General features: G+C 41.9%; 1 protein-coding gene and 1 pseudogene across 1 annotated transcript in view; both read left to right on the top strand.

Moving 5' to 3' along the window:
* Nucleotides 1–16,007, top strand: part of LOC126092829 (protein ATP6V1FNB-like) — a 101,536-nt gene that overhangs the window by 15,663 nt on the left and 69,866 nt on the right. Inside the window, exon 2 of the mRNA XM_049908558.1 lies at nucleotides 2,744–2,858. Coding sequence (XP_049764515.1) covers nucleotides 2,744–2,858 — 115 coding nt within the window. The remainder of the gene's footprint in view (nucleotides 1–2,743; nucleotides 2,859–16,007) is intronic.
* LOC126093825 (5S ribosomal RNA) lies at nucleotides 620–737 on the top strand (annotated as a pseudogene).

The following is a 16,007-nucleotide window of genomic DNA, read 5'->3' as shown; positions in this document are numbered from 1 at the left end:
CAAATCTATGGAGAACGTTACCTGCCATTATGTATAGTGCCAATAATGAAGTACGGAGGAGGTGGTGTTAGGGTATAGGGGTGTTTTTCGTGGTTGGGTTGTGGCCCCCTTATGGCGCTGAAGAAAACACCAAATGCGGAAAGATACGAACACGTTTCACAACATCGTGTACTGCGTACAGTAGAGGAACAGTTCGGAGGAGATTATTGTTTGTATCAGCATGACAACACAGCATCTGCGAGGCTATGGTTTGTCGACTATAGCATTCCCAACATGGACTGACCTGTCCAGGGCCCCGTCCTGAAGCTGATGGAACATCTTCGGCATCAGTTACAATGTCGACTTCAATCCAGACTGCAGCGTCCGACATCACTATCAACTCAGGTTTCGGCTCTTGAGGTAGAATGGACTGCCAACTACTGCTCAGATATTCAGTCATATCGCTGAAAGTGTCTCCAGCAGAGTTCAGGCTGTCATGTAGGCGAACAGTGGTCACTCAATTTCTAACTGCCCACTAATAGCTGCCTGGATACTTTTGAACAAACAGCGTATACGAGATCTACTCAGAAAATTCCGGAACTTTCTCCTCAGAATTTGTTCACCTTACCTTTTACTTATGGGCAATGGCCTTGCCGCAGTGGTTACACCGGTTCCCGTGAGATCACCGAAGTTAAGCGCTGTCGGGGGTGGTCGGCACTTGGATGGGTGACCATCCGGGCCGCCATGCGCTGTTGCCATTTTTCGGGGTGCACTTAGCCTCGTGATGCCAATTGAGGAGCTACTCGACCGAATAGTAGCGGCCTCGGTCAAGAGTACCATCATAACGACCGGGAGAGCGGTGTGCTGACCCCACGCCCCTCCTATCCGCATCCTCCATGGAGGATGACACGGCGGTCGGATGGTCCCGGAAGGCCACTCATGGCCTGCAGACGGAGTCCTTTTTTTTTTACCTTTTACGTGTTGTGCACGGTCTCCTTCGAAATACTCTCCTCCATAATTGATACACCGCTCCCAATGCCGTTTCCACTTACGGAAGCAATCTTGGTACGCCTCTTGCTGAATCGCGCGAAGGGCCATCTGCGAATTTTCTTTTATCTCATCTATCGTTGCAAATCTTCGTCCTTCCAAAGGGGTTTTCAACTCTGGAAGAAAAAAGTCAACAGGGCCCGGATCTGGAGAGTACGGAGAATGAGGCAGCACAGTGATTTCGTTTTTTGTGCAGTAGTATGCTCCAACAGGGATGAATGTGCGAGTGCGTTATCGTGATGCAAGAGCCACGAATTGCCTCGCCACATTACAGGCCGCTCTCAAATTTTCTCACAGGCGACGCGACACATCCCAATAGTACCATCAATTAACAGTTCATGATGAACTAATCCTTCAGAGTTAAAGAAAGCTGCTGGCCAGGGTGGCCGAGGGTTCTAGGCGCTACAGTCTGGAACCGACGACCACTACGGTCGCAGGTTCGAATCCTGCCTTGGGCATGGATGTGTGTGATGTCCTTAGGTTAGTTAGGTTTAAGTAGTTCTAAGTTCTAGGGGACTGATGACCTCAGAAGTTAAGTCCCATAGTGCTCAGAGCCATTTGAACCATTTTTAAAGAAAGCTATCAGCATGGCTTTGACATTTGACCTGATCTGACGAGCTTTTTTTGGTCTTGGAGAACATTTCCCGACCCATTCTAAAGATTGAAGATCGAAGCTTGGTCTCAACGTCATAACTGTAGACCCACCTCTCATCAACATTTTAAGGTTCTCTTGAGGAATATCTCGTTCTCATGGCGCTTCACAGATTGCGAGGCGAAAATCTTTCTGGTGTTGACTCACGATTCGTGGGACGGACTTGGCGGCAGCACAATGCATTCCAAGATGCTGTGCCAGGATTTCATGACATGATCTAACTGAAATGATACATTCTTCTGCACTCTCTCGGTCAGTCAGTCTTCGATTGACTCACACAATTTCGTTGATGTCCCTGACACGAACCTCGTCGGTAAATGTCGAAGGGCACCCTTATCGAGGGTCATCTTTAACATACGTCCGGCCATTTCTAAACCGCGTGAACAATTCGTAACACCGAGTACGGCCTAAGCACCCTCAACGTGGGCTTCCTGCATCGTTTAGTGAGTCTCTGTAAAGGTATTCTTGAGTTTCACACAAAATTTAATACAGACGCGTTGCTTCATTACTCTGCCATCTAGAAATTCGCAAACTGTGCAACACAGCGTTCTACTCAATGCAGCACTGAACAATAACTAACAGACATACGACAATGAAACTTTCGGTAGTTACACATTGAACACAGGCGTGTGCAGGGATGTCAACCGCATTTCGCTCCAACACACCACTGGCGCGATACTACGAATGTACCGCAGTTTTTTGAACAAACCTCGTGCGTGCAAATTTTGTTCCGTTCTAGAATTTACTTAGTAAATGCTGCAATTTCATTTGAACTAAATCCTGTTGCTAGTTACAGCTCTCGGGAGAAATGTATACAGTTAAATTAGAATCCTTGAAAGTTTCAACAATGCTATACGAGGGCTCCTTAAACTGATACCGTATATCATCTTGATATTCCTTTCCTTGCCTAACAAAATGCTTTAGATGTGATGCCACATAAAAGAAAATGACCACACAAACTCCCGCTGCTGAAAGCTTTATCCCCGTCTCAGCTGAGCGAAGAACTTACTTGTAAGAACTTGGTCACAAAGGATGAACAAATCTTACTAGCTTTGTTTCTTTCAGATAGAGACCTACCTGGTGCCTCAGAAACTTCCTCCACTCCCAAGCACCGACCCTCGCTGTACACTGCATACCATGCGGCCAATTCCAGAAGACCAGGAGAAATTATTATACACAGGTAACTACTCGGCTGTGGTGGGACTAGTTTCCCTGTCCTAGTAAGCAACTGAAAAACTAGAAATATCAATAAGTGTTGCTAGCATTCCATTCTCTCTATTGCAGCCTTGTTTGCAGTGAATGATTTCAGAGACAATATTCGTATTAAGTAACCGGTTTCTGCCGTGCGTGACCAACTTCAGATCGCCTTCATGAACAACATAACTCGCCGGAGAGTGTCGCTACAGCGCACTGCATTGTGACTGCGATAGATAGCATAGCGACGATAGCAAAGATCAAGAAGGGAACAGCATTTGAAATGTCGTGCTACAGACTAATACTGAAAATTAGATCGGTAGACCAGATCATTAATAAGAGGTACTGAATCGACTCGGAGAGAAAAGTTGTTTATAGCACAACTAGGCTAAAAGAAGGGATCGGTTGATAGGCCACCACCTAAGGCATCGAGGAATTGAGTAGGGCCCCATTAATTCGAGCCCCGGTATTTCGAAGTTCCGTGTTTCGAGCTGGATTTTAAGAAAATCAAAATTTTACATAAAACTAGAGTAAAAACCTGTTTTCATACGTTGTCTGCGTATACGTTTTACGCACTTTCGAATGTACCACATTTTGAATTTTCTTTCAATTTTCCGTGTAAAATACCGGTAAAAATGTCCCACTTACGGTTTTCGTTCACAATGAGTAGAAATAACCGTGGCCTCAGACTTCTGATGCATTTCTATTACAGATGGATAGGTTCCATTAGGTTTCGAGGGTTGCACTTGCTCTTTCTTTGACGATCCTTCACTGATTGGGACCGCCTGACAATCAATTGTAACATCCTTATTGTTACCATTTTTTTTGTGACTACTCAGCAACAGTGGTCCTTAAAATCAGTACGCCTAACTAACAATACAGTACTCCCTTGCTGAACGTGTATGTCTGTTGGTTGTGTACTAACATCTGTATTGCAGTTGTGTACTAACATCTGTATTGTAATGAGCCCACCTGTACGTGTATGTCTGTTGGTTGTATACTAACATCTGTATTGTAATGAGCCCACTTGTGTCACGTTAATTTTAAAGAGTTGAATGTATGTACAGTGTACTATTCGTGTGTAACTGTGTGTTTATTAATGTTTTAATTTATACATTGCAATGAATGGCTGGAGTAAGAGGAAATTTGTGACGTTGAATGTGAAACTGGAGGTTATGGAAACACTAGACAAAGGAGAAACATTAAAAAAAACTTGCTGCTGAGTATGGAGTCGGTGAATTGACAGTTGGAGATTGGCGAAGAAACAGAGACAAAACTGATCTTCGCGATCTGTACGCAGAGAATCCATATGGGAAACACGTGGAACAGTGCAGCTGACTTTTGACTTGCTTGTTCAAACCTCTCTGTTTGTTTGCCTCTTATGAGGGAGTCCTTCACAGAGAAGTCGCTGCAAGCATTGAGTGACCTGCTCGCTGATAGGTTGGCAACGTGACAACGTCGTTAAGCGGACCTCTGGCCTACTTCCCCTACGCACAGTATACTGTCATGCTGCGCCATGTGAAAACGAATTATACTTGCTTCTGCAGGTTAGGGGGAAGTAAAATAGGAAGGACACAACATTTCTTTTACAAATTACAAAGAGTTGCAAAGAGTACTAAAAATGATGATACAGAAAATGTAGAAAACCACAGACCAATTTCTTTGTTATCTTGCATTTCCAAAACAATAGAAAAGATAATGAAAAATAGACTAGTGAAGTACCTAAACAAATACAACTGTCTCTGCAATTAACAATTCGGTTTCAGGCCCACAAGAGGTACACAGGCAGCTATAGTACAGTTTATCTGAAGTCGTACTCGAAGCACCAGACAAGAGCATGAACGCAACAGGCGTTTATGTACAACTGTCACAGGCATTTGACGCAGTTGACCACATAATTTTATTACGCAGGTTAGAACTATTATGGATAAGGGGCATGGTAAAGAACAGGATTGTCATACTTGAAAAATCAGGTGCAAAGAATTGAAATCTCATATGTTTCTAAAAGACTAGTAGTAAAACACTTGTCAGATCCGAAACCTATTTAATATAGACGTCCCCCAGGGAAGTTTATTGCCCCAATCCTCTTCCTTATGTATGTAAATGATTTTTCACAGAGTGTCAGGCACGGAGAAAATATGCTATTTGCTGATGACAATACCGTAGTTTTTACAAACAAAAATTTAACACAGTTAACAGAAAAATCTAATGAATCTCTTAGAGACGTCCACAACTGGTCATTAAGGAACAGAGTAACTTAAAACGTGAAAAAGACAAATTGTATAAACTTCCGACTAAATAAAAAATCCAATGATACTACATTGAAAATAAACAACGATATACTAGATTGTGTAACTGATAGCAAATTCTTAGGGTTGAATGTAGACTGTCAATTGAATGAACAGAACAGTTGAGGATTTTGGCAAATAGGCTATCCTCAGCATGTTATGCCCTAAGAATCCTTGCGCCAGAATACAATACTTCATGCCTCAAAGTAGCCTATTTCGGATATATGCCTTCAATCCCCAGTTATGGGGTAATGTATTGGTGAATAAGTGCTGAGAACATCAGACTATCTACAAGATACAGAGAAGAGCTGTATGAAAAATAACGAATAATAGTAACAGGGCATACTTTAAAGAATTGTTCAAAAACCTATAAATTCTGGTTCTATCTAAGTACATTTATCACAACATAATGTAAATAAGAAAAAAAATCTTAATCTACTCACCAAAAACAGCACAATGCAATACCATGGAATCAAATCCAGACACTGTTTACATCTAAAAAGAATAAATAAGTCAAAAACTCAAAATGGTGTATTATACCATGGAATAAAATTGTACATACAATAGACTGTCACAAAAAAGTAAACATGTAAATGATCCTCACACCTGTAACCAAAGGCTATATTTAGTAAATAATAGCTATTAAACTGTAAATGAATATTTAAAATAACTAGAGAAAGTCCCCCCATGAACCATGGACCTTGCCGTTGGTGGGGAGGCTTGCGTGCCTCAGCGATACAGATGGCCGTACCGTAGGTGCAACCACAACGGAGGGGTATCTGTTGAGAGGCCAGACAAACATGTGGTTCCTGAAGAGGGGCAGCAGCCTTTTCAGTAGTTGCAGGGGCAACAGTCTGGATGATTGACTGATCTGGCCTTGTAACATTAACCAAAACGGCCTTGCTGTGCTGGTACTGCGAACGGCTGAAAGCAAGGGGAAACTACAGCCGTAATTTTTCTCGAGGACATGCAGCTCTACTGTATGAAGAGGAATTTGTTAACATCGAGTATAGATTTAAGTGTCAGGAAGTCGTTTCTGAAAGTATTTGTATGGAGTGTAGCCATGTATGGAAGTGAAACATGGACGATAACTAGTTTGGACAAGAAGAGAATAGAAGCTTTCGAAATGTGGTGCTACAGAAGAATGCTGAAGATAAGGTGGGTAGATCACGTAACTAATGAGGAGGTATTGAATCTGATTGGAGAGAAGAGAAGTTTGTGGCACAACTTGACTAGAAGAAGGGATCGGTTGGTAGGACATGTTTTGAGGCATCAAGGGATCACAAATTTAGCATTGGAGGGCAGTGTGGAGGGTAAAAATCGTAGAGGGAGACCAAGAGATGAATACACTAAGCAGATTCAGAAGGATGTAGGTTGCAGTAGATACTAGGAGATGAAGAAGCTTGCACAGGATAGAGTAGCATGGAGAGCTGCATCAAACCAGTCTCAGGACTGAAGACCACAACAACAACAATAGAGAAAGTAACCTAACTTTCATGAACACTGTACAATCTAACAATTTATGACATGATTGCGAAAGTAGGACTAAGTATAAGAGCTATAAATAATCTAAAAGACACTTTCATTTTAATAAGAAACATTGTACAAACATTTGACGACACCCATACAATGTATATTGCTCTATAAATGAATAAATAAATGAATCAATCAATAAACAATTATAGTTGCCACTGCAGAGATTATTCTTCACATCAACTTCCTGTGGTGTAATCATCTGGACAGCCCTAATAAAAGGTGTTGGTAAGTCGATTTCCAATTTAGGCACATGTAAAGTAGAACATGCACACCACCTTTCACTCATTTCGCTAGAAAAGATACTTCAGTTGCCTACAAGTGTGACAGAGATACTGACTATGTGCTATGTTGTTGCTGTGGCTACAAATTTGCTTTCACTAGTGCTTGTCTCCCATATGACACATAATTACCCCCATATTTACTACAAAGTGAACATAAGGGATGAAGCCTATGCAAATTCCCATTCCAAATTATGGTGGAAAATTCTGGTGTAGTTCAGAATACGATGCAACCCGTCAGGTCTGACCCTCATCTCAATCAACATAGCTGCTGTGCAGTCCATCAATCACATGTTTTCCCGACTACTCACAATCGATTGCTTAAGAACTATAGCATTTGATGTTAATATGTAACAATTAAGTGTTAGGTACACTGAGTACATTTTGTTATGAGATGGCTGTATTCCATTTCCTGTCAAGGCTTACCTGTGATCAAAACTGCAAAAATTGTACTCGTCTGATTATATTGTAGTAGCGTCATTTCTTTCTGTGCAACCATCAATAAAATTATATAGAACATGTCGCGTATTACTCTGACCACACTGTCATTCTGTTACTGTTGGACCACTGCAGCTATAGAGCTTGTATGGAGCTAAGTAAAAGGGTATATAATTTCTACATGAAGCTCTGTGGGTCTTCAGAGAGAGACCCTGGTGAAATGCAGAAGTACATCTCGTGAAAGGAGGGCAGAAAATATGAGACTTTGAACACTTTATGGGTCCTACTAATGATCGTCTTCTCATCACTACATCATACGATAAGCGCACCAGACAAAATGTTAAACACTCCCAGGGGACTACTACCCTGCAATTCTACCTCTATCTACATAAATAAAAATGTAAATGTTAATTTGTCCAAGATCGTGTATCTCTGGTGTATCTCCAAAAGTGCTTAACCGGTTGCTTTGAAATTTTGACACAATGTTGCATTCCAATACAGACATGTTTTAGGTACCTATTTCCGTAACGTTTTGTGACTTTCTGTAACGGCGTTTCCTTATTATTAACTTTATAAAAAATTATGTATTACACATATTAAACAATAGGTATATAAAAACACACTTGTATTTCAATGCAACGTTGTTTCAAAATTTCAAAGCATTCGGTCAAAAACTTTCCGAGATTTGCGAATACGAACATTACATTTCTATGTAAGTACAAATGCAGGTGTTCGTTTATTCAAAATCTCAAATCTCCAAAAGTTCTTCACGGATTACTTTCATATTTTGACACAACATTGTTTTCGACTACTCACGTGTTCTTATATACCTACTGGAAGGCCTTCTGGTAAATATGTAATACGTAATAGAAGGGGCAACTTTATAAAAACGTAAATGTTGACTTTTTTCAAAATCGTTAATTTCAGAATGTTCTTGACCGATTGGTTTGAAATTTTCACACAACGTTGATTTCTCATATACATATATATAGTGACCGGGCCAAATATCTCACGAAATAAGCATCAAACGAAAAAACTACAAAGAACGCAACTCGTCTAGCTTGAAGGGGGAAACCAGATGGCGCTATGGTTGGCCCGCAAGATGGCGCTGCCTTAGGTCAAACGGATACCAACTGCGTTTTTTAAATAGAAATCCCAATTTTTATTACATATTCGTGTAGTACGTAAAGAAATATGAATGTTTTAGTTGGACCACTTTTTTCGCTTTGTGATAGATGGTGCTCGGTATCCTCGACGACATCATCCAAGTGTCCGGACCGTTCGTCGGATAGTTACGTTATTTAAGGAAACTGGAAGTGTTCGGCCACATGTGAAACGTCAACCACGACCTGCAACAAATGATGATACCCAAGTAGGTGTTTTAACTGCTGTTGCGGCTAATCCGCACATCAGTAGCCGAAAAACTGCGCGAGAATCGGGAATCTCAAAAACGTCGGTGTTGACATCAACATCTGTTGCACCCGTATCATATTTCTATGCACCAGGAATTGCATGGCGACGACTTTGAACGTCGTATACAGTTCTGCCACTGGGCACAACAGAAATTATGGGACGATGACAGATTTTTTGCACGCGTTGTATTTAGCGACGAAGCGTCATTCACCAACAGCGGTAACGTAAACCGGCATAATATGCACTATTGGGCAACGGAAAATCCACGATGGCTGCGACAAGTGGAACATCAGCGACCTTGGCTGGTTAATGTATGGTGCGGCATTACGGGAGGAAGGATAATTGGCTCCCATTTTATCGATGGCAATCTAAATGGTGCATTGTATGCTGATTTCCTACGTAATGTTCTACCGATGTTGTATGACAGAATGACGATGTACTTCCAACATGATGGATGTCCGGCACATAGCTCGCGTGCGGTTGAAGCGGTATTGAATAGCATATTTCATGACAGGTGGATTTGTCGTCGAAGCACCATACCGTGGCCCGCACGTTCACCGGATCTGACGTCCCCGGATTTCTTTCTGTGGGGAAAGTTGAAGGATATTTGCTATCGTGATCCACCGACAATGCCTGACAACATGAGTCAGCACAATGTCAATGCATGTGCGAACATCACGGAAGGTTAGATGGCCTCGGGCAAGTGCAGAAAGGGCAACAGCCTCAACGGGTGCGGGGCAAAGTCAGGACATGCGGGGACCAAGCAGCAATCGGTATTGTAATTGTAAACTGTCGAAGCTGCGTTGGTAAAGTACCGGAACTTCAAGCGCTGATAGAAAGCACCGAAGCTGAAATCGTTATAGGTACAGAAAGCTGGCTGAAGCCAGAGATAAATTCTGCCGAAATTTTTACAAAGGCACAGACGGTGTTTAGAAAGGATAGATTGCATGCAACCGGTGGTGGAGTGTTCGTCGCTGTTAGTAGTAGTTTATCCTGTAGTGAAGTAGAAGTGGATAGTTCCTGTGAATTATTATGGGTGGAGGTTACACTCAACAACCGAGCTAGGTTAATAATTGGCTCCTTTTACCGACCCCCCGACTCAGCAGCATTAGTGGCAGAACAACTGAGAGAAAATTTGGAATACATTTCACATAAATTTTCTCAGCATGTTATGGTCTTAGGTGGAGATTTCAATTTACCAGATATAGACTGGGACACTCAGATGTTTAGGACGGGTGGTAGGGACAGAGCATCGAGTGACATTATACTGAGTGCACTATCCGAAAATTACCTCGAGCAATTAAACAGAGAACCGACTCGTGGAGATAACATCTTGGACCTACTGATAACAAACAGACCCGAACTTTTCGACTCTGTAAGAGCAGAACAGGGAATCAGTGATCATAAGGCCGTTGCAGCATCCCTGAATATGGAAGTTAATAGGAATATAAAAAAAGGGAGGAAGGTTTATCTGTTTAGCAAGAGTAATAGAAGGCAGATTTCAGACTACCTAACAGATCAAAACGAAAATTTCTGTTCGGACACTGACAATGTTGAGTGTTTATGGAAAAAGTTCAAGGCAATCGTAAAATGCGTTTTAGACAGGTACGTGCCGAGCAAAACTGTGAGGGACGGGAAAAACCCACCGTGGTACAACAACAAAGTTAGGAAACTACTGCGAAAGCAAAGAGAGCTTCACTCCAAGTTTAAACGCAGCCAAAACCTCTCAGACAAACAGAAGCTAAACGATGTCAAAGTTAGCGTAAGGAGGGCTATGCGTGAAGCGTTCAGTGAATTCGAAAGTAAAATACTAGGTACCGACTTGACAGAAAATCCTAGGAAGTTCTGGTCTTACGTTAAATCAGTAAGTGGCTCGAAACATCATGTCCAGACACTCCGGGATGATGATGGCATTGAAACAGAGGATGACAAGCGTAAAGCTGAAATACTAAACACCTTTTTCCAAAGCTGTTTCACAGAGGAAGACCGCACTGCAGTTCCTTCTCTAAATCCTCGCACCAACGAAAAAATGGCTGACATTGAAATAAGTGTCCAAGGAATAGAAAAGCAACTGGAATCACTCAACAGAGGAAAGTCCACTGGACCTGACGGGATACCAATTCGATTCTACACAGAGTACGCGAAAGAACTTGCCCCCCTTCTAACAGCCGTGTACCGCAAGTCTCTAGAGGAACGGAAGGTTCCAAATGATTGGAAAAGAGCACAGGTAGTCCCAGTCTTCAAGAAGGGTCGTCGAGCAGATGCGCAAAACTATAGACCTATCTCTCTGACGTCGATCTGTTGTAGAATTTTAGAACATGTCTTTTGCTCGAGTATCATGTCGTTTTTGGAAACTCAGAATCTACTATGTAGGAATCAACATGGATTCCGGAAACAGCGATCGTGTGAAACCCAACTCGCTTTATTTGTTCATGAGACCCAGAAAATATTAGATACAGGCTCCCAGGTAGATGCCATTTTCCTTGACTTCCGGAAGGCGTTCGATACAGTTCCGCACTGTCGCCTGATAAACAAAGTAAGAGCCTACGGAATATCAGACCAGCTGTGTGGCTGGATTGAAGAGTTTTTAGCAAACAGAACACAGCATGTTGTTCTCAATGGAGAGACATCTACAGACGTTAAAGTAACCTCTGGCGTGCCACAGGGGAGTGTTATGGGACCATTGCTTTTCACAATATATATAAATGACCTAGTAGATAGTGTCGGAAGTTCCATGCGGCTTTTCGCGGATGATGCTGTAGTATACAGAGAAGTTGCAGCATTAGAAAATTGTAGCGAAATGCAGGAAGATCTGCAGCGGATAGGCACTTGGTGCAGGGAGTGGCAACTGACCCTTAACATAGACAAATGTAATGTATTGCGAATACATAGAAAGAAGGATCCTTTATTGTATGATTATATGATAGCGGAACAAACACTGGTAGCAGTTACTTCTGTAAAATATCTGGGAGTATGCGTGCGGAACGATTTGAAGTGGAATGATCATATAAAATTAATTGTTGGTAAGGCGGGTACCAGGTTGAGATTCATTGGGAGAGTCCTTAGAAAATGTAGTCCATCAACAAAGGAGGTGGCTTACAAAACACTAGTTCGACCTATACTTGAGTATTGCTCATCAGTGTGGGATCCGTACCAGATCGGGTTGACGGAGGAGATAGAGAAGATCCAAAGAAGAGCGGCGCGTTTCGTCACAGGGTTATTTGGTAACCGTGATAGCGTTACGGAGATGTTTAACAAACTCAAGTGGCAGACTCTGCAAGAGAGGCGCTCTGCATCGCGGTGTAGCTTGCTCGCCAGGTTTCGAGAGGGTGCGTTTCTGGATGAGGTATCGAATATATTGCTTCCCCCTACTTATACCTCCCGAGGAGATCACGAATGTAAAATTAGAGAGATTAGAGCGCGCACAGAGGCTTTCAGACAGTCGTTCTTCCCGCGAACCATACGCGACTGGAACAGGAAAGGGAGATAATGACAGTGGCACGTAAAGTGCCCTCCGCCACACACCGTTGGGTGGCTTGCGGAGTATAAATGTAGATGTAAATGTAGATGTAGATGTAGAAGGTGAACTACTCGCTGTTGAGAGGAATGTCGTTACACGAATTTTCCAAATGCATTGAGGTTGACGGACATCATTTTGAGCATTTATTGCATTAATGTGGTATTTACAGGTAATCACGCTGTAGCAGCAAGCGTTCTCGGAAATGAAAAGTTCACAAAGGTACATGTATCACATTGGAACAACCGAAATAAAATGTTCAAACGTACCTACGCTCTGTATTTTAATTTAAAAAACCTACCTGTTACCAACTGTTCGTCTAAAATTGTGACCCATATGTTTGCGACTATTACAGCGCGATCTATCACTAAGCGAAAAAAGTGGTCCAACTAAAACATTCATATTTCTTTACGTACTACACGAATATGTAACAAAAATGGGGGTTCCTAGTTTAAAAAAACACAGTTGATATCCGTTTGACCTATAGCAGCGCCATCTAGCGGAGCAACCATGGCGCCATCTGGTTTCCCCCTTCAAGATAGACAAGTTTTGTTCTTTGTAGTTTTTTCGTTTGACGCTTATTTCGTGAGACATTTGGCCTGGTCACGATCATTGGACCACCCTATATATATATATATATATATATATATATATATATATATATATATATATATATATATATGCAATAGTGAAACGTTGTTAGCAAACAAGAAAGTTGTATTTATGGCTTATTGGTTTACGATTAGAATACTACTACAGAATCTGAATTTGCGATAACAATAAACGAAGCACAGTCAGAGAGAGAGAGAGAGAGAGAGAGAGAGAGAGAGAGAGAGAGGAAGTGGAAATGGACAGTGGGATTGGAGAAAACGGACATAATAGAAAGCGAGAAGGAGGAGACTGATGGAGAGAGTGACAGGAGAAGATGGAGAGAGAGAGAGAGAGATGGGGTAGGAGATCATGGACAGAGAAAGTGAGGGAGGAGGTTATGGACTCAGAGAGGAGGAGAGAGAGGGGGCAGTAGGAGATGGAGAAAGAGAGGGGGGAGAAGAAGATGGACATAGAGAGGGGGAGGAAGTGATGGGCAGAGAGAGGGGGTAGGAGGAGGAGATGAGCAAAAAAAGGGTGGGCGGGTGATGGTCAGAGACAGGGGAGAGAAGGAGATTAGGATGCATATCCATATCCCATACATAGTACAGGATTGTGTTTTCTCTTTTCTTTCTTCTTCATTTAAGCAGATTGAGCCACAGTGAAGTGTGGCTGGTTACAACTAGTCCTTGATAATGGTTTTAGTTCAGCGAGGAACAGGGTCCATCAACCCATCACGTATGCCATATCCAGCTGATGATCCCGTAGACCTACCAACTTTAAAGACACATTTGCAGGATGGGCGTGGATATATAGCAAAAACGTAGATATAAGTTCAGAATATAAATAAAGAACTAATTAAGATATAAATTAGTATAAGCGGTTGTATCGATTGTGGCGTGCAGCCGCTGAAACATTAGAATAATTATGCAGTTCACTTGTCTTGCCAAGGAGACGGCACCTTTTTTGTTCTGGTAGTTGTCCACATCGGACACATATCTGCCATTGCTGTAGATAATTATTTGGCACATCGCCATTATTCTATGAGATGCAATCTCACTAGGCGTACTCATAGTTGCACACAGCAACAGAATTAATGTAAGTGTCTGTGTAATTTAATTTAGTATAATATTTTGTGAATACTGTGATATTATTTAATCTTGTGTCATTTATGTTGCAAGCTATTGTTCCAATTAAACGGCGTCTTGGCAGGGCTAAGGTTCCGTGTTACAAATTATAGCAAAAGGTCCAGAACGAACCAAAGCTTTGGAATTATTCAATCTACAAAGTCCGATAAAGAAATATTTACAGAAAAATCACTCAGGGTCAGATTTACAATGAACGGACCTTACGCAAAAAGCCATTGTCAAGCACGAAAAGTTTGTATAAACTGATCACATACTATTGTCATTACTTATTATTATTTGTTTGTTCTTCGATATTCTCAAACCAGACAGGAAAAGCCCCTATAAATCAAACCACCTGCAGGGATGATGATGCCACATTTCACCTGCTATTCTAAATAGCCCTTGAAATTTAATGTGTGATTAAGATTGGGTGATTTAGAGGGCCGGTCGAGCTGCAATAGGGTATTTGAATGTTTGTCAGTCCATATAATGTATACGTGCAGCTTGGAAGATGGGAGTGTCCACTGCGTATATCTCATGAAGATTTAGAAGAAAGGGCAACACTTATTGAACTCTTCATCCAGGCCATGAAGACCCAACGGGTGTGTACCGGCTGCTGTGTCATCCTCTGCTTTGTTGCGCCATGCGGTATGGAGGGACATGTGATAACCACAAAGGGCAACACTTGGTCGACGAAAATGTTGAAATAAACATCCTGATTCGAGTTGCGCTCTGTCAAAACTATGGTTCGGTAGATCCAGTACAATACATAAATAGCGTAGTAGGTAGTAGGACAGTGGGAGGTATTGGTAGCAGTGGTAGGAAAGAACCAGAGGTTGTACAGAGTTTCAGGGAGAGCATAAGGGAACAATTGAGAGGAATGGGGGAAAGAAATACAGTAGAAGAAGAATGGGTAGCTCTGAGGGATGAAGTACTGAAGGCAGCAGAGGATCAAGTAGGTAAAAAGACGAGGGCTAATAGAAATCCTTGGGTAATAGAAGAAATATTAAATTTAATTGATGAAAGGAGAAAATATAAAAATGCAGTAAATGAAGCAGGCAAAAAGGAATACAAACGTCTCAAAAATGATATCGACAGGAAGTGCAAAATGGCTAAGCAGGGATGGCTAGAGGACAAATGTAAGGATGTAGAGGCTTGTCTCACTAGGGGTAAGATAGATACTGCCTACAGGAAACTTAAAGAGATCTTTGGAGAGAAGAGAACCACTTGTATGAATATCAAGAGCTCAGATGGCAACCCAGTTCTAAGCAAAGAAGGGAAGGCAGAAAGGTGGAAGGAGTATATAGAGGGTTTATACAAGGGCGATGTACTTGAGGACAATATTATGGAAATGGAAGAGGATGTAGATGAAGACGAAATGGGAGATAAGATACTGCGTGAAGAGTTTGACAGAGCACTGAAAGACCTGAGTCGAAACAAGGCCCCGGGAGTAGACAACATTCCATTTGAACTACTGATGGCCTCGGGAGAGCCAGTCATGACAAAACTCTACCATCTGGTGAGCACGATGTATGAGACAGGAGAAATACCCTCAGACTTCAAGAAGAATATAATAATTCCAATCCCAAAGAAAGCAGTTGCTGACGGATGCGAAAATTACCAAACTGTCAGTTTAATAAGTCACAGCTGCAAAATACTAACGCGAATTCTTTACAGACGAATGGAAAAACTGGTAGAAGCCGACCTCGGGGAAGATCAGTTTGGATTCCGTAGAAATGTTGGAACACGTGAGGCAATACTGACCTTACGACTTATCTTAGAAGAAAGATTAAGGAAAGGCAAACCTACGTTTCTAGCATTTGTAGACTTAGAGAAAGCTTTTGACAATGTTAACTGGAATACTCTCTTTCAAATTCTGAATGTGGCAGGGGTAAAATACAGGGAGCGAAAGGCTATTTACAGTTTGTACAGAAACCAGATGGCAGTTAT

This window comes from Schistocerca cancellata, chromosome 7 (assembly GCF_023864275.1).
Source record: "Schistocerca cancellata isolate TAMUIC-IGC-003103 chromosome 7, iqSchCanc2.1, whole genome shotgun sequence".
NCBI classification, from domain to species: Eukaryota; Metazoa; Arthropoda; class Insecta; order Orthoptera; family Acrididae; genus Schistocerca; species Schistocerca cancellata.
Note: the sequence above shows the minus strand (reverse complement) of the source record. Positions and strands in the feature narration are given on the sequence as shown.